The sequence below is a fragment of the Physella acuta genome, unplaced genomic scaffold (assembly GCF_028476545.2).
Source record: "Physella acuta isolate Inbredline_101_S28 unplaced genomic scaffold, ASM2847654v3 ptg000435l, whole genome shotgun sequence".
In the NCBI taxonomy this organism is placed as follows: Eukaryota; Metazoa; Mollusca; class Gastropoda; family Physidae; genus Physella; species Physella acuta.
This window is the reverse complement of record NW_026731954.1, coordinates 152,366-174,578: the sequence shown is the minus strand read 5'-3', so window position 1 is coordinate 174,578 and position 22,213 is coordinate 152,366. Positions and strand designations below refer to the sequence as shown.

The following is a 22,213-nucleotide window of genomic DNA, read 5'->3' as shown; positions in this document are numbered from 1 at the left end:
AAGATATTAATATATCTGTTTAATATATTCTGTTTTGCAGAAAGTATTGTTTTTATAAAAGGAGCATTAAAGCATGGAACTAAATTTAAAATTGATGATTAGTAACAATGCTTAACAGAACACTGTTTTTAAAAGATAAACTAACAAATTTAACATGAACTTAAATTTGTATTTAATTCATATGAAGTGATATTTATTATTTATCTGTTTTCACATTATCATGATATATAAGTTAAAGGCTGTTCTAAACAATTTTAAATTTCTTAATTTCTGTAAAATACTATTAGGAAAATGGTGAGAAAGTTTAGTTACTGTTATATAACTCAGTTTAAACTGTTTCTAGACTACAATGAGATCATCACTTATCAAATTGGAAAAATATCAGGACCTGAACAGAAATGTGAAAAACATGTGTGTAAGAATTCACAGCTTATTACAAATGCAGACTACAGAAACCAGATCAGTCAACTCTACACATGTCCCTGTACTCTTGACTTATTAGGGTTACAGTGGAGCTTGTATGAAAAACGTGGAGCCCTAAAAGATATTTTCTGCTTTGTAATTAGTCCAGTGGCTAAAAGGAGGATACTTCAGAATAACCCAAGAAATAAGGTGAAAAAATGTAACATGCAAAATAGGCATGAAATGTTTGGAAAGTGTGACATTAAAAGAAAATAGATTTTTAATATTGAATAATTATTTTAAAAATTATTGGATAATTCTACGTCAATTTAATTAGAGAAAATAATTATTTTCAATTCCGGAAGTCAATTTGTTAGAGTAAAAATTAAGGACTGAATATTAAGGTTTTACATTTTCAATCATGACCTGGTAGTATTGGAGATTTGAACAATTAAAAAAATGTTTTCAAGTATTTTATTAATAATTTTAAACTGAAAAATATGTGAGCAATATGAGATTACTTCATTGTTTATTGGGACGGGGGGCTTAATTTTGTGGTGATATTTTGTTTGTTTTGAAGTTGGGGTGAGACTATGTATTTGATGGTGGAATTAAGAAGTTTGGTTAAAAAGGAGAAAAAAACAACAGTAATGTATGACCCAAAATTTCAAGGTTAATGTTTTCCTCAATAAGTTTAAAATTTTTACACAAAACATATATCATGATAGGCCCAACAACTAGTGACATAACATGTCTAATTTTAGGAAATACCATTTTCTAACAATCTAAACAAAAGCAATCCAGTAATAAAATACTTGAACAGTAATGTAATGTATTATAACATGACTATATTTTGTTTCATTACTTTAAAAAAAACAACTAGTTATGCTGCTACAAATGGACTCAACCATCAGTAACCAGTGATTGGATGAAGTGGGCTGAATCAAGACAACAGGCCTCATTCATTCACAACACACCTGATGCTGGTCATGTTCTTGTAGGTGATCCTTGGTGGTCACTGGCTGCTAATGAAAGTCTTGAGGCTCAGAGGTCTTGTTGTAAGGATGGGAACGTGGGTAAACTGTGTGACAGATATAATCTCTTGTACCCAGACAACGAATGCTCGTATGATGTCACCTTTGTTCCAGGTATATTTTCAAAGTGGTGTTAGATTTTCATAATGCTTTGAGGATTTTCTTAGATTTTCTACTGAAACAAAAATACCAATATATTTACAAGTAAAACTGCTTCTCAACACTCAAAACATTATTTTACATAAAGCTAACATCTATGTAATTTACTAAGCAGTGTATATCTGCAGCAAGCCTCATATTATTAAGTTTGTTTTTAAAAAATATTTTCACAATGTACTTATCCTCAATAAATTACATATTTGTAAGGAAAACAGGTTCAGTTATAATTTTCAAATGTTATTTTGTGTTCCAGCTTGGATGCTTGGAGACCCAACCATTGTGACGTTGGATAACGTGACATACTTGTTTAATGGCAGAGGTGAATACACTATGATGGATGTCCAATCTGAGAACTTTACACTACAGGTGGCTGCACTAGTTTTTTGTTTTATTCTATTAACTATTACATTCACAAAATTTTAAGGCTATAAAAAATTAAACCTCAAATGTTTAAATAATGCTATGGGTGTAGCCTATATCATTCACAATGTTACACTTTAATTCTACCCTTTGCGATATTTTATTTTTATAAGTATCAGTAGAGCTGATATTTCCTTTCACACTTACACAGAAAATAATTAATTATCCTACTGTTGAAAGTTTACCAGCCATGGCATTTAAGTGGAAAACTTTGCTAGTTAGGTGTATTATTTAAGGCTTAATACTAAATACCTTTAGCTAATCCAGGCAGAATATAACATTCAATTATCAATTTAGAAAATGTAAAATAACTGGAAATTTAGTTTAATTTTTTTTAAATGTCACACATTCTAATTAAATTACCCAATAAGACTTGATTGCCCTTTGATGAAGTAGGGTTCATCTGTTTTTGAGACCCACACATATAAAGGGATAGTCTGGTTAGTTAAAATCACCAGCTGTCTTTACTTTTACTAACATGAGTCACTTTCTAAACCAGCTGTTAGAACCCACTCTAGAAATGTGTTGTCATTTATACCTCACAATTTTAAATTCGTTTGGCTTAAATCTTGTAATACTTGTAAAATAATACAAAATACTATAATATTAGGCCTCTATTTTTGGTCATCCATTTTAGAATCTAGTAATCTTTTTTGCATTTTCAGGCCAGAACAGACAGAGCAGAAACAAGCAATGGAACTTTAACAAACGCAACTGTCTTCACAGCTTTTGCTGCTAAGGAAAAGGAAATTTCACATTTCCAAGTGGAACTTGCAGCCAGTAAAACATGTATGTGAATTTTGTAGCTAATATCATTACATCATATGTTATAATAATTGACTGGATTTAATGCTAAAAAATTGGTGCTCGTAGCGTAATTTGATAGACAATTAAAGTTTGTTAAAAATTAGGAAAAAATCGTAAGTTTTTGAAATTATGTTTTTATCTACGAAAAATATTTCCAGCCATGTTCCTGTATGTTGGTGGCCAGAATATCACAGAAACCTTTTACACATCTGTAGACTACCGGCTTTCTCTCGAAACTATTGAAGTTTTCAGGGATGATAGTGGAAACAAAACCAAAGTGGCTGTTGTATTTCCTTGTGGTATATGGTTATTTAATTTACTTAGATTACAACAAAAAGTCTTACATTTTCTTTATAAATGTTTTTCTGTTTATATTAAATGACTTAAAATTGACAAGAATTTTTTTTATATTTTTAAGGTGTGTCATTTGCCTTCCGAGTGGGGTACAAAAGTCTAGAACTGGAAATGCAAGCACAAAAAACACTTCAAGGCAAAACAAAAGGCTTACTGGGCAACTTTAATGGAAACACAAAAGATGAATTCACTTTACCAAATGGAACAATTTTAAGATCCAATCTCACTGAAAGGGAAATTTTCTACAACTTTGCAAATAAATGTAAACTATTTTAGTTTTATCTTTCAGAATGTACAAATAGTTCGATTACGTATTCTGTATTGATTTAAGCTTAAATACTTTGTCATTATTTCAAATTACATTTAATAATACCTTAATTCATTTGAATTTTGACAAAATAAATAATATAAACTTACCTGAGTATATCTTATAAAATCAGCTCAGATTAACTGGAAATGACTTGCACATGTCTTTTGTGGATAAATTAAATTGAGTTTTTTTACGAATCAGTAATGTATGCTAATTAACATTGTATGTTTACTAATATTTTACTAGATCAAGTAACTCAAGCTAACTCAGTGTTCACCTACAGAGATGGGAAATCTACCCTAGATTACCAGTTTCCTGACTTTGTGCCATTTTTCAGTGACTCAGCAACTGCTAGTCAGTTGCAAAAAGCGAGAGACGTTTGTAAAAATGGGTCAGATTCCTGTGTTTTCGACTACATAGTCACCAATGATCTAAACTTTGCAATCAACACAAACAACACAATTTTACAATCTTTGGCTGTGAAGAAAGTTCTCGGTAATAATTGTTTATTAGAAGCTTAATTATGATGTACAAAATATAATGGGAACTTTTTAATATAAAATGATAAATATTTATATTCATTAAACTCAGTTTTAAAAAAAAAAAAACTTTAAATATTTCTTGCCTTAATAAAATTACAAATAAATTTAGAATTAAAATAATCTAAAAATATAAAAGCATTTTAATGAATGAAAAATAATAGTGCCACTAACTTGTTTAACACATTTGTTTTTGTTTTTAATGTAAAACTAAATCATAATGCATTTCAACTAACACCCAAAGAATAAGTTTTTAAACAATTATTTTACAGCTAATTCATGTCCTGTTTTGAGTGTTGTGAGAAACACAAATTATGTGAATGGACGTTGGTTGGTCCAGGAAGGTGTTGCCAATACACTGAATTTTAAAGCTGTTGACAATGATACAGATGTGGTAACTTACATGTTGGTAGAAGGCACATCTGCTGCAATTCTCACACAGAAGGGATCATTGACTTACACTCCTTCAGTGAACACACCGGTCAATATGGCGTGAGTTGTTTACTTTGATCTCACTACCAATTTTGATTAGTTTCAATAACTCATTTTATATTATCATAACACATCATTTATGTTAAAACACAGAGTGAATATTTTTATTTTTTAAATGTCATAAGGTAAAACTTTGACAGCTGTCTTGTTCTTACAAAGCTTTTTTCTTAAAAATAATTCAGGCACACTCTGGTAGGTGTAAATATAATGATCATGTATATCGCCAATTGGTTTGGACAATTGTAATTGAATGAGAAATGCAAGAAGTGTAATGACATTTGCTTGAAGAAAAATGTAAAAATTAGAACAATAAGAAAATTTACAATATTTACAAGAACTTATGATTCATCTTTTATTTTCAGGCTTAGAGTAAAAGACTCCAAAGACTGCTACTCACCTGTACTGAACATTCCAATAACAATTTGTCCAAGATGTAGTGGACATGGTCAGTGTAACAGGAACATCACCAGAGAGACAGAATATTTTGGAGGCCTTGTCAGAGTTTTTAAATGTAGCTGCTTGCCTGGATATTCTGGTAGGTTTTAATGTTTAAAATCTTTAAAAATGCAGGTCTGAAGTTATACAATAGAAATAAGTTATAATGTAGGCCTACTAAAATTTAACACTTTAAATAATGATCCAGAAAAGTTTTATTCATTTTCTACAAGAATCTTTCTGATAAGAATTTTATATGCCCACTCTTAAAGTGGATATTGGTTAAGAATTCATTAGAATGGATTTTTTAAAGTTTTATATGAGCAATTCTATTAAGTAACATTTTGAGCCTTAAAACTAAAGCAAAAGATTAAAAACATTCTACTGAAATATAATTAGGTGAAAAAAGGATGATTAATGTAAATAAAGTTATCTAACATTCAACTAGAAATTTGTTTTCCCTTTTTCTTTTAGGAACAAACTGCGAATCAGAACTTGATGCCTGTAAAGACAACCCATGTTACAAAGGCCAGACCTGCACTGACCTGACAGCAGCCCAACAAGGAAACAGTGAGATAGGATATGTATGTGGGCCTTGTCCAGCTGGATACACAAACTACAGTGGCAAATGCATAGGTATTTAAAAAAGAACACACATTTTTTAGAAATACATTGATAATAAAGAAAACTGGGGGTCGGTGTGGTCGAGTCGGTAAAGCTCATGGTTGCTAAATTGAAAAGTCTAGAATTCATACCCTCTGGCAGATGAGGCTCGATCCCTTCCAACACTAAAAATTAAGAACGAAGAAGAAGAATGAATACTGATTTTAATATATCTCTGAAATATTTCAGTTTCAAATGTAGTGGATTTCTGAGCTGATTTCACTAAAAAATTTTTTTTTACAATTTAAAGAGAAATTTCTTTTGTTACCTCTATTTGTATTGTTGAAGTATTTATCTTTGCTCAGTTAATTAAATTTAATTTACATAAATCTGTAAATTTATATCATTCATACTAAGCAGATTTTATAATGAAGAATACAGCAGCAAAATAAAGCTTAGTGATAATACAAAATTAAGTCTTTTAATAATATCCCCAGATGTTGATGAATGCACTGACCCCAGTAGATGTGAAAATTACTGTAACAACACAGATGGTGGCTATGAATGTAGTTGTAGAGAAGGTTTTGTTCTTAACAGAACAGATGCTAAGACATGTTTAGGTAATGTTCTGAGCTTTCACCTTAGTTTAAGAATTCCTTGATGCCTTTTATTTTTGTTAAATGTAGAAATAAAGGAATACTAGCTTATTTCTGTTGTCTGTATCCCCAGCCAAGAACTGCTCCAACAGATGTGTGACACAAAACACTTGGTACTGTGATGAGGGTGTGAGTCAGTGTGTATGTAAGGATGGCATCAAGACACCTGACTGTTCTGTCAATGTTGACAAGTGTCTGTCCAAGCCTTGCCCAGCTAACCTGATGTGTGTCAGTACACAGACCAGTTATGAATGTCTTTGTCTAAATGGACAACGCCCAATCAATGATGTTTGTACTGGTGAGAATAATTATCTACATTTTAAGATAGTTTAAGATTATATATAGTTATCAGACAAATATAAAAGTGAAGTTGAATTGATAATATTAGAAGTAAGTATTTGTATTTAGTTATGTATAAATACATTTTTAAGTCAAAAAGTTTTGTAAGAAATTCCTTTACACGTGTGTATCATTAGAAGATGATAGTAGTATAGCAAAATTAGGTTTAGTGTTGCGTCAGTAATTAATGTTAGGGTTATTGTCCACCTGCTTCTAGGGATAGAGTTATATTAGTTTATAGTTATTTGCCCAAGATCTCTACTTAAATAGGGTTCCATTATTGTAGCATTTTCTAACACTGTTTAAAACAAGCATTGCTACATGTTTTATTCCAGACTGCAACAGACAATTAACTGAAGTCAGTAGTAAATTCATGAGCTCCAACTACCCAGACAACTATCCCAGTAACCAGTTCTGCACATGGACCATCATGTCCAATGATTCACTGGCTATTATTTCTTTAAAGTAAGCACAGTGGCAATAAACTGCATTTTATAGAATTAAATCTATTATGAGACAGATTTATTTCAGTAAATATATACAACCTATTAATTGAAACATATTTTCTAGCTGAAATATCCAAATATAATCTAATCTTCTCTTCTGGTACCATAAATGCTGTGTGAAGCTATTTGGTTTAATGTGAGGGAATCAAATTTAAAGATTAGATCAGCAGTTAAAAGCATCTTTCAGTTAAGTTGACAAACTTATTTCCCAGCATTACAGAGTTTGTAGTTGAAGGCTGCCCTTATGACTACCTGGAGGTGTATGATGGCAGGGATACAAATGCTGATCTGATTGGACAATACTGTACTGATGCACCAGGGCTGGTCACCTCTTCAGGAAATTCTTTGACCGTCACATTCACATCTGATGGTTCTGGGAATTTTAAAGGCTTTATTGCTTCCTATTCTATTGAAAGTAATATATAATGACATTGTTTTTATTAAGTAATCATATGTAATCAATCTTAATGAAAATAATAATATAACTTCCTATTAATTGAAAATACTGTAATGCCTTTTAAAAAACTTAGAGCAATGAATCAATAAGAATGTAAATTTGAATCAATAAGAATGTAAATTTGAGTAAAGTAATGCAAACTATGTTATTAAATAAAAGCAAGTATTATGATATATGCTCAGCAATTTAAAAAAAATTTGTTATGTATTTGAAATTGAAATTGCAAAAGTCATTTGCCATTTTGGACCATGTACTGATGGGTTCCCAGAAAGAACCGCAACGGAAAAAAGCGCAACGGAAAAAAGCGCAAATCAAAAAGCGCAACGGAAATAAGCGCACACGGAAAAAAGCGCAAAGAGAAAAAAGCGCACACAGAAAAAAGCGCAAAGAGAAAAAAGCGCAAACGGAAAAAAGCGCAAAGAGAAAAAAGCGCACACAGAAAAAAGCGCAAACAGAAAAAAGCGCAAACGGAAAAAAGCGCAAAGAGAAAAAAGCGCACACGGAAAAAAGCGCAAAGAGAAAAAAGCGCAAACAGAAAAAAGCGCAAAGAGAAAAAAGCGCACACAGAAAAAAGCGCAAACAGAAAAAAGCGCAAACGGAAAAAAGCGCAAAGAGAAAAAAGCGCAAACGGAAAAAAGCGCAAACAGAAAAAAGCGCACACGGAAAAAAGCGCAAACGGAAAAAAGCGCAAACGGAAAAAAGCGCAAACAGAAAAAAGCGCAAACGGAAAAAAGCGCAAACAGAAAAAAGCGCACACAGAAAAAAGCGCAAACAGAAAAAAGCGCAAACGGAAAAAAGCGCAAACAGAAAAAAGCGCACACAGAAAAAAGCGCAAACGGAAAAAAGCGCAAACAGAAACAGAAAAATGCGCAACCAGAAAAAACACAACGAAAAATGTGCAAAAGAGAAATTTAGCACAAAGACCATATGGACTAGATGACACATTTATACATGACTGTTAGGGCTGCTGTGAGAGTGTCGTGTTTGATCACGTAATCTACTACCATTTAAAGCGTACCACTACCATCTGCATTCCCATCACCACGATACAGGCGATAATCACTTTACACAATGCCTATTATTTTCTTGGTCAATAATTATTCAACTACTATTCTCGTATAAACATAAAACTATCGACATTACACGAAGTATCTTTCACATTCTCCCTAGTCCGAACTACCTAGCTTGCATACTATAACAACCCGTTCCTATGGCAAAACTTCACTCTCTTTCATCCGCGTCATCAAACATGCATTCGTCATATCTCTCGTAACAACATTCATTCGCACCAAAATAACAATTTTGTATTTAATATTTTTTCACATCATGACGCACCTACCTACCTACTACCCACCTACCCACCTACCTACCTAACTACCCACCTACCCACTTATCCACCTACCCACTTACCCACCTACCCGCCTACATACTTACCAAACTACCCACCAAAAAAGTATCGGCGAAGTTCGTAAGCTTCGTAAACTGTAATAGACATCTTTTTTTAATGAAAATTCATTGACATCATTGACATATGTTACATATATGTTACATTTTGCGACAACCTTAATTAGTGCGTTGGGCTTGTATGAAAACTCACTTCGAACTAACTCAATTACATGCTATTTATTTTAACATTACACGGTAAGCGTCACCCAACTGTTGTGATGTGAGGCGAGGACAGGTTCGACAATAAACCAACACGAAAGTACGAAAGAGACAAAGATTGCCTATTAGAGAATGGACCCCTTAACTTTCCTAACCCCACCATTTATTATACCCTACCTAACCTCTAAATTTACTGCGCTAAATGTCACTTCCCTCCCAATCGTTCCTATTCTACAGAATTGTGTATACTATTTATTTACATTCTTTAATCTCAATATAACTAAAATAGACTTTTGTTTGTAGGGTAATGAAAACATGTAAACAAAAGGGACGCTACTCTAAATCTATGCGAATACTTATATGCAGTGTGGGTGGGTGGATGGATGTGTGGGTGGTGGATGGATGTGTGGGTGGGTGGATGGATGTGTGGGTGGGTGGATGGATGTGTGGGTGGGTGGATGGATGGGGGTGTGGGTGGGTGGGTGGATGTGTGGATGGGTGGGTGGATGTGTGGATGGGTGGGTGGATGTGTGGGTGGGTGGATGGATGGGTGTGTGGGTGGGTGGGTGGATGTGTGGATGGGTGGGTGGATGTGTGGGTGGGTGGGTGGGTGGATGTGTCGGTGGGTGGATGGATGTGTGGGTGGGTGGATGGATGGGTGGGTGGATGGATGTGTGGGTGAGTGGTACGCTTTAAATGGTAGTAGATCACGTGATCAAACACGACACTCTCACAGCAGCCCTAACAGTCATGTATAAATGTGTCATCTAGTCCATATGGTCTTTGTGCTAAATTTCTCTTTTGCACATTTTTCGTTGTGTTTTTTCTGGTTGCGCATTTTTCTGTTTCTGTTTGCGCTTTTTTCCGTTTGCGCTTTTTTCTGTGTGCGCTTTTTTCTGTTTGCGCTTTTTTCCGTTTGCGCTTTTTTCTGTTTGCGCTTTTTTCTGTGTGCGCTTTTTTCTGTTTGCGCTTTTTTCCGTTTGCGCTTTTTTCTGTTTGCGCTTTTTTCCGTTTGCGCTTTTTTCCGTTTGCGCTTTTTTCCGTGTGCGCTTTTTTCTGTTTGCGCTTTTTTCCGTTTGCGCTTTTTTCTCTTTGCGCTTTTTTCCGTTTGCGCTTTTTTCTGTTTGCGCTTTTTTCTGTGTGCGCTTTTTTCTCTTTGCGCTTTTTTCTGTTTGCGCTTTTTTCTCTTTGCGCTTTTTTCCGTGTGCGCTTTTTTCTCTTTGCGCTTTTTTCCGTTTGCGCTTTTTTCTGTTTGCGCTTTTTTCTGTGTGCGCTTTTTTCTCTTTGCGCTTTTTTCCGTTTGCGCTTTTTTCTCTTTGCGCTTTTTTCTGTGTGCGCTTTTTTCTCTTTGCGCTTTTTTCCGTGTGCGCTTATTTCCGTTGCGCTTTTTGATTTGCGCTTTTTTCCGTTGCGCTTTTTTCCGTTGCGGTTCTTTCCGGCCACCGTACTGATGTTATAAATTTTTGATTTTTTTTATCTATAGAATTAATACATTAATAAAATAGTGTGGATTTTGGCTAGGTTGTAATTGATTTAGAAGGAGTTATATTTTATTCATTTAAAAATGTATAATCCTTTTTTCCAGGTCAGTGTAAAACTCTACAGTGTTCACACAGTTGCCAGATAGTTTCAGTGAATCCACGAGTTGAGAAATGTGTTTGTCCTGAATGGATGAGGCTGGATACAATTTCTGGCACAAAATGTCTTGAAATCAATGGTAATGTTTTTCGAGAGTGAAAATTAAGTAAAGTTATTTAGAATTGAAGATTAGCAAAACACATTGAATTTTAAAATTTTGTAGCATTTAAGTGTTAAAAAATTTATGTTTTAAACAAGCTTTTTAATGTTGATTGTGCCTTACCCTCAGCCTGTAACACAACAGTAACCAGCAGCTCAGGTCTTATTGTCAGCCCCGGATATCCACAGAAATATGGCGCCAACACTACCTGTTACTGGACGATACCTATCAAGACTTTCACTGCAATAAGGTATATTATAATTTTTATAACATAAATACAAAAGTAAAGTTCCCTTTCGAACATGACGGACTTAAGAGCAAGTGAAGTAGAGTTCTCTTGTTTCTGTGACCTCTGCATATGAAGGGATAGTGTGGTCAGCACTATGCCCAGCCGTCTTTACTTACCTAACGTTAGTTAGGTACCCATCTGAACTGGGTGGACTCAGGGACGGTCTACTTACTTGAAACTGGATTTAAACTTAAGACTTACGGTTAGCAGTCCAGCTCCCTACCGCTAGGCCACTTTGTCCTTTGTTTATAACATCAACTACTCAATAATTCAAAACATTTACTTGAATCTGATACTTTTTTTCAATTTTATAACATTTAAATTGAAGAAATCAACTGTATAAACTCTTTATAAATTAAAACAAACCCTTTTTGTTTTTACTCTAATCAATGAATAAAGTAAACAGAACTTATGTTTATAAATAAGTTCACGTTATCTATTGTGTTATTATTTAGCTTATTTAAATCATTATTTCTACTTCAAAGATAATTCAGCCAATCTATTTAAACTGTTTCAGTTTCCTGGACATTGACATGGAGGGTGGCTCCACCTGTCCTTATGACAGTATTAAAGTCTATGATGGTACCAGTTCTAGCGCTCCATTGCTGAGTCTAGTGTGTGGGGGTGTTCTGCCTCAAGCTATATTTTCTTCGAGAAATGGAGTGCACATTGTTTTCAAATCTGATGAATCCATTGCTGGCAGAGGATTTAAAGTGCATTATGGTATACATATTTGCAATTATACATTTAAAAATATCAACACAAACATTTATTTAACCATTGCCTTAGCTTACACCCATTCAATGAGTATTTCAGGAAATTGAATAATGTTTTGCATTTATATTTTCAGAACAAATAATTGAGTAATTGCCTTGATCCTTCGTCAACTTGTCTAAAGAAAGGATAATGCGCTACTATTATCCTTTAAATTAAATTTAAAAAAAGATATGATATCGCAATACAATAAAATTTTTTACAAACTTATAATTATAATTGTTTACTGCTATTTTTAGTTTTAATCGTGTTGTTTTCCTATTATTAGAATTTATAATTAAAGAAGCAGTGTCCTATTTTTCTTTAGCCAATTACCATGGATTTCAACACTACCATATGTCACATATCATGTCACACATCATGTCATGTGACATGTCATATAATGTCACATGTCATGTCATATGTCATGTCACATGTCATGTCACATCTCATGTCATATGTCATGTCATATGTCATGTCATATGTCATGTCATATGTCATGTCATATGTCATGTCATATGTCATGTCATATGTCATGTCATATGTCATGTCATATGTCATGTCACATGTCATGTCATATGTCATGTCATATGTCATGTCATATGTCATGTCATATGTCATGTCATATGTCATGTCATACGGCATGTTATATGTCATGTCATATGTCATGTCATATGTCATGTCATATGTCATGTCATATGTCATGTCATATGTCATGTCATATGTCATGTCATACGGCATGTCATATGTCATGTTATATGTCGTGTCATATGTCATGTCATATGTCGTGTCATATGTCGTGTCATATGTCATATGTCGTGTCAAATGTCGTGTCATATGTCGTGTCATGTGTCATGTGAATTGTCATATGGCACGGCATATGGCATATTGCATGTCATATATCAAGTATCGTGTCATATGTCATATGCCATTTCGTGTTACATCATGCTAAAAAAAAGTCACGTCAGGTCAGACTACGTAAATGTATGTTACGGTCTGGTCTGTTTGGATTTGCTAGCTTTAAAAATGCTGAGTTATGCAAACTAATTACTGGGACAGAATGTATCCGGTTTTTCGTTGACCTATTATATGTGATGTTAGTGTGACCCAGCTTTTGAGATTCTTTTTAAGGTTATCCTGACCAAATTTAACCGCATTTTTTAAAGCTGTGTAATTCTTATTCTAATAATCCAATTAAAGTTAAACGTGTTTTCGTTTAACTGTTTTTAATTCCAAATGTTCTAGGGATCACTACAGTGTTTCTTTCAGACTTTTTTTTCGTGGGGGGGGGGGCACTTGAAATCTTCGGGGGGATTGGACTAAACTTTCCGGGGGGCGGATACTGTTAAAGGTGTATATTTTCTATATAAATTCAATTATGTTCAGGGGCGGCCGGTAGACTTTCTTCGTGAGGGCTCTGTCCCCCCCTCCCCCGAAGAGATGCCTAGAAGAAACTCTGGATCACTACCTTCATAGTGGTTAAGAGAATTTTAAAATGATGTAGACACATTAAAAATAACAAAACATGTACTATTCAACCCAATTAGCATTATATTTTAATCACCTGCAAACCGTCGCAATGCATACCTCCACACACATAGCGATTAAAAATGGTCTAGGAAATTGTCTATCTTTCAAAACCTTATGCTCACCCTCCTTGAAAATAAGTGTTAAATGCGCTGATGATAAGCAATTATAACTAATTTGCTCTATTTAATAAAAGCTTTGGCCGCTCTAGATATCTCTGACATATTGTAGCGACAAAAGCTTTTAAAAAGAAAGAAAATAAGTTTAATTTTCCAACTTTCATTGCTTTTAAAAACATAGTTACTTCTAAAAATATAAGCGTTAAAACCCAACTAGTAGCTTGTGACATTTGAAAGACATTTATCTACCTCTACTTTGTTTGTGGTCAACGTTCCGGCGAGAAATCAACCAACCTTGACAAAAACCCTTCGACAGCTCTTTGATTGAATGATCCTTAATATTTAATCTCGTTATCTCCATCTTTTGAAATTGAATATAGTAATTTTTAAATCAAATTTTAGGGACAAACGTATCTGGAAAGGTTGAACGAAATGGCTGCATTAGAAATGGATAAACAATTGGTTACAAAATTCCCCATATCATACAGACATAGTGAATTAAATAAAAGCTTGTTAAAATGCCTAGGCATCCCATTGATACAATTACTGAAATGTGCTGAACGAGTACAAAATAACTTGAACTTTGTACTATCTTTTGGAATTCTAGAATTATATTGGAAAACCAAGAAAGTGCAGAATAAGCTGAAAATGGAGCAACAAAAAAACTGCTGTATTATTCAAAATACACATGCGATATAATACTTGCATAAGTTATGTATTTTCATTAACTAGTATTCAACATAGACATAATTTTGTCATCATATCGTTATACAAACACTTTAATGTGCGCATGTTCTTTTTATTCTGACTTTGGCCGGTCTCGACTAAACACCTCGCGAACGAATTAGCTGTTTTCCGAAATATGAAAGAAAAAAATATTCACGATGACTTCGTCTTTTCGACAATGATTTTATACTCTAAAGAAATCTTAATAAGCGCTACACAGAGCAAAATAACTAGTATTAATGTTAGCAAAAGGAAATGCGAAGGTATACAGTATTTTACTACAAGGAAGTAAATTAGGGCAATTAAATAAATTAACGCGTTCTCTGTGTTTGCTGTTGCCTACCTGAAGTCGACATTGTGAAGGGTTAAATTCCTGAGCCGTGTTGAGAACAAGGAAATAAAATTATTTAAAACCCAGCTCGTTGTTTGGTTAGTTAAAAATTTAATGCAAATGTATAAAGCGTAGTTCATGTCATACTTAAAATATGTATTCTTGAAATGATGCGTTTATTTTAAAACATCTTGAAAAAAAAAGGTATGGTACTGTTGTATTTCTTTAAATAGTTATAGATCTTTACCAACAAACAATTTCGATTTAATATTTCAAAAAAGTAGAATGTTTAAAATCAACTTGATAATATGAATAACAAATAACGCCTGTAGCTGTAGAGTGTAGATACATTTAATTTTTTTATAACTGTTTCATTATTAGGTTAATTAAATGTATTTAGAGTTTTCATTACCCTTGATTACTTTTATTTATCTAGTTTAGATTCCTAATATGCAGTTAGTCAACGTGTCGTTTACACTTTATTTGGTGGCAGTGGCTTTTACTCATGGAAAATCACAAGTGCTATTCACAGGTAAACTGTAGAGCAACACTAAAAAAGCGGGAATAATAGACATATAGAATATAGCGGGCTATAGACATGATTTTTAATCAATTTTTAAGCTACTTAAACTTTTTCAAAATATAATAGATTCTCGTAGAAAAAATAACTGCGCACCAAGTAAACGCCAATTAATCAATTAATATGTGTATAATAGTGCGGAATATTAGTACTTTATAAATTCATATGCGATTTTGAGAAATCAAAAATAGCATAAAGTACTACTTCCGGTCAACAGTAATTACTCAAAATTTGATAGTAGTCAGGGAATTAGATCTTTTACTTATATCTGAAATTTCGTTCTTTTTCTGAAACAGTACTCAAGTTATAGGCTTTTGAAAAACCAAAAGTAGAATAAGTTCCATTTCCATTTACTGGAGATCGCCAACAAGTTGATACAGAACTACAAATTTGATATAATACTTTTATTTGAAATTTCATCAATCTAGCTGTATGGATACTCAAGTAATCGTGTTCACAGACATACACTTATACATAAATACACACGGACATAATTGCAAAGCCCAGTTCTTCCGACTTATTTACGCGTAGAACGCCTACATTTTTATAAAACTGGATTAAGAATTTTCGCCCGATTAAATAAGTCCCCAATACTCCGTAAACGATGAAGTACTGAGGTGTAAAACGGTGAAAACTCAAAATTTCATATGATTTTGTGCACGATTACAATACTCCATCTGTACTCTGTAATACGAGAAAGTAAAAAATTAACATACCATTGGATCTAACATAAGATAGAATAATACATTCCTCATGTTTTTTATACAAAAATATATCTTAGATAGCTATACGTAATTTTGTGCGATTTCGTAATTTCATATATAAAAGTTATTTTAAGTTTTTAATTCAACTATAAAATCTTTTAAATTGTCAATATAAAAAACAGATTCAACAGTGTTTTAAAACATTTAGATTGCGGCGGTACCCGTGAAGGCCCCAGTGGAGCGATTGTGTCACCAAACTACCCCAGCAGTTACCCCAACAATGCCAGATGTAACTGGACAATCACAGCACAGGCCAACGAGATCATTAGGCTCAGGTGAAATTGTCTTATTTTCTTACTTAAATGTATACATATTTAATAGCGCCACTTCTGAGACTATTGTAACAGTGGTGAATGGTTGTAAGCACTGTGTTTGTAGGTTTTGTAGCAACGTGACAGTAAATATTTCTTTAAATCCTTACAATTCTACACACAAATATTCCTCATTGAAGTTAAAAAAATGAATAAAATATCTACTGCTGTTATAGTACAGTACATCATATTACCAAACATGAGCCAAAAAAAAAATGCCATAAATAATACATTACTGCAGAAAGTCATAAATGCGTTATCATGTTGCAAATACATACACAAACACAAACACAAATACACACAAATACACACACAAATACACACATTGAAAAAATTCAATAAAAATTGGGTTGATAGGTTAATGTTATTTTTTTTTACATTTAGCAAGCAGTAATCAACATCATGTTACCGATTACTGATCACTAAAGCAATGACATTATTGTTTTTCATTTTGTCTTCTTTGTTGTATATGTGACCTAATAGCGTAAATTTAATGATACGTAAGGAGGATAATACTGGTAATCGATGATCAAAGTATAATCTATGATCACTAGATATCTTTATTAAAACTTTATTAATAACTAGCCTTACCCGCCAGACCCTGCACTCGCATTTGAGATAAACTTATATGTTAAAGGCCTAGGGTTTGGGAATATATAACATTTTCGATTAATGGTCTATATATCAGTGGCGGAACTATTTAAATTATTAGTTTATTACTTTTTGTACTATGTCATTCTTTATTAATTATTTTAAACAAAGAAATAATTAAGAGAAGTAATTGGTTTTTGATTTGTTCAGTGCAAATCTATTAAAAGGGGCTTAAGAGCACACATATTTGACTATTCAAAAAAGGGGTCTTTGAAGTGGTTTGCCTATCTTTCACACTACAACTAATGTAGGCTATATATATATAATTTTATATATATATATATATATATATATATATATATATATATATATATATATATATATATATATATATATATAATTATATATTTTAATGCAACAGCGTGTGTAGAGCTTCACTACTGTACTGTATTAGATCTATTGTTTTTTCAAAACCACTATCAAGGCTTAGTTGTTTGGGCGCTAGTTTGTACACACTACCACAAACACGGCCCGGTTTACGCTGATGGTAAAAGAAACATCCCACGGCAACGGCCTTGGTGTCAAAAGGGGACGAGGCCACCGGCAGAGGCCCCAAATGCAGCGAGACTGATGATTCAAGTAGTACACCTATCCCCCTGTGCAGGTCACCCAATTAGCGGACCCCTGGTAATTAGATAGCCACTGGGGATCTCGGGGCGCTCAACTACACATCTAAAAAAAATGTTTGGTCCATTAATACTCAAAAACTTCCAAAATTTTACTGAAGTGGGGATGGTCTCAACTGCTTTTCCGAAAAACCTATTGTGGAACGCTCAGGGAAGGGGAAAATTCAAATCATATTTTTGGGTTATAAAGACGTAAAAGTCGTCTTAATATCTAGCGGCCTCTCGCGAAATGGACTTATTGTCAAAAGAATTTTGCCGACAACAGCTTGCGTTTGATTGTAGGAGAAAGAGGACTCGGGATGGTGTCTATAGAATAAAGATAATCCAACCGCAGCTACAGTATTCTTTTTACAAAATAAACATCAAGACAAAACGCAAGAAAATTTTTTTTAACTTAAAAAAAAAGAATTAATTATGGTCGGCTGTGGGCCCCTAAACGGCCTAGGCGCCCCCACATTTCGGGGTCTGGCGGCATTGTAGTTCCGCCCCTACTATATATAAATATGGGTGTTTGAGAAAAAATAATAAAAAACGCAAACATAAATGTAACATAAACAGAAACGCAAATGGAAACTTAAATGGAAACTTAAATGGAAACATAAACACAAAACAAACCCAAACTTAATCATAAACGCAAAAGCAAACATAAAAGGAAACATACATAAACACGCAAACAGAAACATGAACTCAATCGCAAACATTAATGAAAACACAAACATAAGGACAAATATAAACGTAAATGCAAACGCAAACATAAACGCAAATGCAACCTGAAACATAAACACGAACATAACCGCAAACATGAACTTTAACACAAATATAAACGCAAACATTAAAGAAAACGTAAACGTAAAATAAACCGGGAGTGATCTCCCCTAAACTTTCTCGAATATTTTTATATAAAATAACAGGGGATGGAACTCGGGCTATAGACATGATTTTTAATCCATTTTAAATACTTAAAGTTTTAAAAATAGAATAAAATCTCGTAGACAAAAGAATTGCACACCAAGTGAACGCTAAATAAAAAAAGTGCATAATAGTGCGCAATATTATTAGTACTTTAAAAATTTACATTAGTTTTTTGAGAAATCGGAAGTAGCGTAAATTACTACTTCCGTTCACGAAAAAGACTCAAACTTTAACAGAAGGTAGAGAATTAGATCTTTTACTTACATGTGAAATTTCGTTTATCTATCTGAAATAGTACTCAAGTTATAGGCTTTTGAAAATTTCAAAGTAGGAAAAGTACCGCTTCCGGTTATCGGAAATCGCTCAAAAGTTGATACGGATCTACGATTTTGATAAAATACTTATATATGAAATTTCATCAACCTAGCTGTAACGGTACTCAAGTTATCGTGTTTACACACACACACAGACAGACAGACAGACTTACAGACAGACACACAGACATACGGACAAGATTGCAAAATTATGTTTTTCCGTATCAGTGAGATGTAAAATGTCGAGATTTGTAAAAATCTCGATTTTATTTTTTGCACGATTACAATACTTTCACTGTACTTCGTATATATGAGAAAGTAATAAGCCAACTCCTTTAGGAGGTGCCCAGTATTTATGTCACTGAATTTTCCGTCCGCCTTGAAAGTAAGTTTTTACAAATAGGCGACATCCGCTGCATCAAAATAGCAATACAGTGTTCTGTCTTTTTTCTCTCTCTAAAATAGCCTTACGAGTAATTTATCATTTGTGTACCTAATAATGTAAGTTAATAATCAACGTGCCATTTTTTAATACAAGCCACTTTCATAAAATAACATTTCTTATCACATTGCATTTTGAAAAGTCATCACCTTCAACAAAAACACTTCGTTTTCTAAGGTAATGAGTGTTAAAGTGTTTCACTTTGAAAGAAAGCTTTCCAATAAAGTGGTAATTATTGAAGTAAATGACAATTTTAAATAGTTTTTCACTTTAAGGTTAACGTCGAAATGTTGAAGTTAGCAGTATAAAATTTGGTTTTACATTTTACAAAATCAGCAATTTTGAGAAATCACACAACTGAAAATTGCAAACTAGTTAAACTATAGCAAATGAAATATTGTAAAGATAGTTATGAAATAAATTTTGATATATATCGACGATTTACTCTCTCCTGAGTCGGAGAAACACAGATTTGCAATTGTGGCTACATGTAAGTGTTCACTAGAGCATACTAAATCAAGCACCGTTTTACTGGTGAAAATAAAAATAAACGTTTAAATATATGCGTTTAAATATATGTCTTTAACGTTTTGAGCCTTATTGTGTTGATGTACGTTTTCCCTCAAGCATTAATAATCTGATAATAACATACCTTTCATCGAGTAACAATTGTTTGTCGTGTTTTAATAAAGCTGCATTAAAAGTTTATCATACATGTAGGCCTACTTACCATTTCTATTGCTATATTGAATTGGAAGCTCATCCCAACCTTTACTATATCGATGGTCTCGGTCACAAACAACCGTCTATCTTAAAAAAAAATTCAGTTTTCTTCTTTTGTTTTACATAAATCAAAAGCTAGTATGATTTCCAATAATGCCTGAAATTATTATAGAAATCTGTAGTACGATTATCGAGATATAATCATTTGAACAAACCGCCTAATATTTCTAGCGCTAAAAATCTCGGCGCAAAACTAATATCGATATATTTGTCAGTACACTTTTGATCGGAAACGCAGTCGCACGCCGAAATTACATGATTTTACACCACGTCAGTCACAGTATTTATAGGTAAGGATATTTAATTAATTGTGTTCAGCTATTCTATTACATTTTATCATTTTAAAGAATAATAAACCACGAGTATTTGTTAAATATAGCCTATTTCAAGTCAGATTTTCGAGAACCAAACTGATTTGTTTACATTTTTATTAGGCTAACACAATCTTCATTCTAGAATCTGAATCTAGATATCAATTAAAACAATATTATTCAAATTATATTTCCACAAGCTTGTGCAATAAATTTTTAATTCACTACTAGTATAGACTGAGGGTTTAGTTATGTGCAAAGAAATGTTTTTTATGGTAGGTCACAAAGCGTTTGGCATACAAGTTAAACGACACGGTTAGTTGTCTTTAGTAAATGTTTTTATGATTAATTACGACATTAGTGGCCAAATTTTGAGATGGCCATTCAGTTCAATAAATAATAAGCATGCTTCAATCGTTAACACATTAAAAATGAGCTTAGCAACTAGCTTGCTACAGTGATGAATACTACATGTTTAGATTTCAGATCAAACTTGAAATTATTTTATCACAAAAATATTCCAGCCTAACTTACATCTCTCAAAAGACCAGCCTCTCTCAACAGACGAGTCTTTCTCAACAGACATTATTACCATTCAACAGACCCTTATTACCACACAACCGACCAGCCTCTTTCAATAGATCATTATTACCATTCAACAGACCATTATTACCATACAACAGTCCAGCATCTCTCAACACACCAGCCTCTGTAAACAGACCATCCTCTCTCAACTGAAAAATCTTACCATAACAGACATCAGCATCTCTCATCAGACCAGCCTCTCTCAACCGACCAATCTTACCATACAAGACACCAGCATCTCTCAACATACCAGCCTCTCTCAGCTAACAAATCTTACATACTAGAGACCAGCATCTCTCAACTGACCAGTCTTACCATACAAGATACCAACGTTTCTCAACAAATCAGTCTTACCCTATAAGAGAACAGCATCTCTCAACAGACCAGTCGTAACATACAATAGACCAGCCTCTCATAACAGACCAGCCTCTTATAACAGACTAGCCTCTCAAAAAGACCAGTCTTACCATACAAGGGTCCAGCCGCTCTCAAAAGCTTAGTCTTATCATACAATAGACCAGCCTCTCTCAACAGACCAGCCTCTCTCAACACACCAGTCTTACTATACAAGACACCACCCTATTTCAACAGACCAGTCAGACCTATCAAGAATTCAATGCGACAGATATTCGTACACTACAGTACAACCCTGATGCTACTATCTACATCAAAGTCAATTAGTAGATAGCTGGCAGTTGTAAAACTAGGGTCGCAACCTTGTTATCTCATCTGCAGCCCCTGCCAGTTGTACAAGAGCAGATAAAAGATAAAATCTGTCATATATGAGCACCTAAATAAATACACATTTTGATGATGATTTGCCTGATTTAAAAAATATTTTGCCATTTTTATGTTCTTCGTGTGACTTTTATTTAAAGAATAAATTAAACAATTCTAGGTTCAAAACGGACAAGTCTGCGCGCGCACAGATAGACGGTTTGGCAGAGTGAGTTTTAGACCGATCAAAACCGACAATCTTTTAAACCTGCTATGATTTTGTAAATATTAAGAAAACTCATTTTAAAACGCTACAGCTGGGGTTCCCAACCTTTTTTTTACTCTAGAGTTCTAGAGCACATTCTAAAATATCGGTAGGGTGGCGGGCATCAACTATTTTAAATCGCCAAACTCCTTCCATAATTTGTCATTTTCCCATAATTTATTTTCTTATAGTCATAATGTATTAATAAATATTAAACAAAAATGTTTCAAAATAATAAAATTATTTGGCATGTTTTTCAAATTGCATACACACAGAGAAATGTATTTACAAAACGTAAAGAAAGTAAACAAAACACATAAATACAAAGAAAACATTTAATTAAAAAATATA

At 33.3% G+C, this 22,213-nt stretch overlaps 3 protein-coding genes across 3 annotated transcripts in view; all 3 read left to right on the top strand.

Annotated features, from left to right (window-relative positions):
- Positions 1-1,573, top strand: part of LOC131942960 (cubilin-like) — a 76,689-nt gene extending 75,116 nt beyond the window's left edge. The window contains exons 20-21 of the mRNA XM_059302931.1: positions 344-612; positions 1,286-1,573. Coding sequence (XP_059158914.1) covers positions 344-612; positions 1,286-1,573 — 557 coding nt within the window. The remainder of the gene's footprint in view (positions 1-343; positions 613-1,285) is intronic.
- Positions 1,574-5,083, top strand: LOC131942953 (mucin-like protein). The gene is made up of 7 exons (XM_059302924.1): positions 1,574-1,961; positions 2,681-2,804; positions 2,981-3,121; positions 3,241-3,438; positions 3,733-3,981; positions 4,298-4,517; positions 4,880-5,083. The coding sequence occupies exons 1-7, from the start codon at positions 1,830-1,832 to the stop codon at positions 5,061-5,063; spliced, it is 1,248 nt and encodes a 415-aa protein (XP_059158907.1). The 5' UTR covers positions 1,574-1,829; the 3' UTR covers positions 5,064-5,083.
- Positions 5,084-5,208: 125 nt separating this feature from the next.
- LOC131942959 (low-density lipoprotein receptor-related protein 12-like) overlaps positions 5,209-22,213 on the top strand; it is a 59,262-nt gene continuing 42,257 nt past the window's right edge. Inside the window, exons 1-5 of the mRNA XM_059302930.1 lie at positions 5,209-5,233; positions 5,427-5,588; positions 5,990-6,175; positions 6,285-6,509; positions 6,886-7,015. Coding sequence (XP_059158913.1) covers positions 5,209-5,233; positions 5,427-5,588; positions 5,990-6,175; positions 6,285-6,509; positions 6,886-7,015 — 728 coding nt within the window. The remainder of the gene's footprint in view (positions 5,234-5,426; positions 5,589-5,989; positions 6,176-6,284; positions 6,510-6,885; positions 7,016-22,213) is intronic.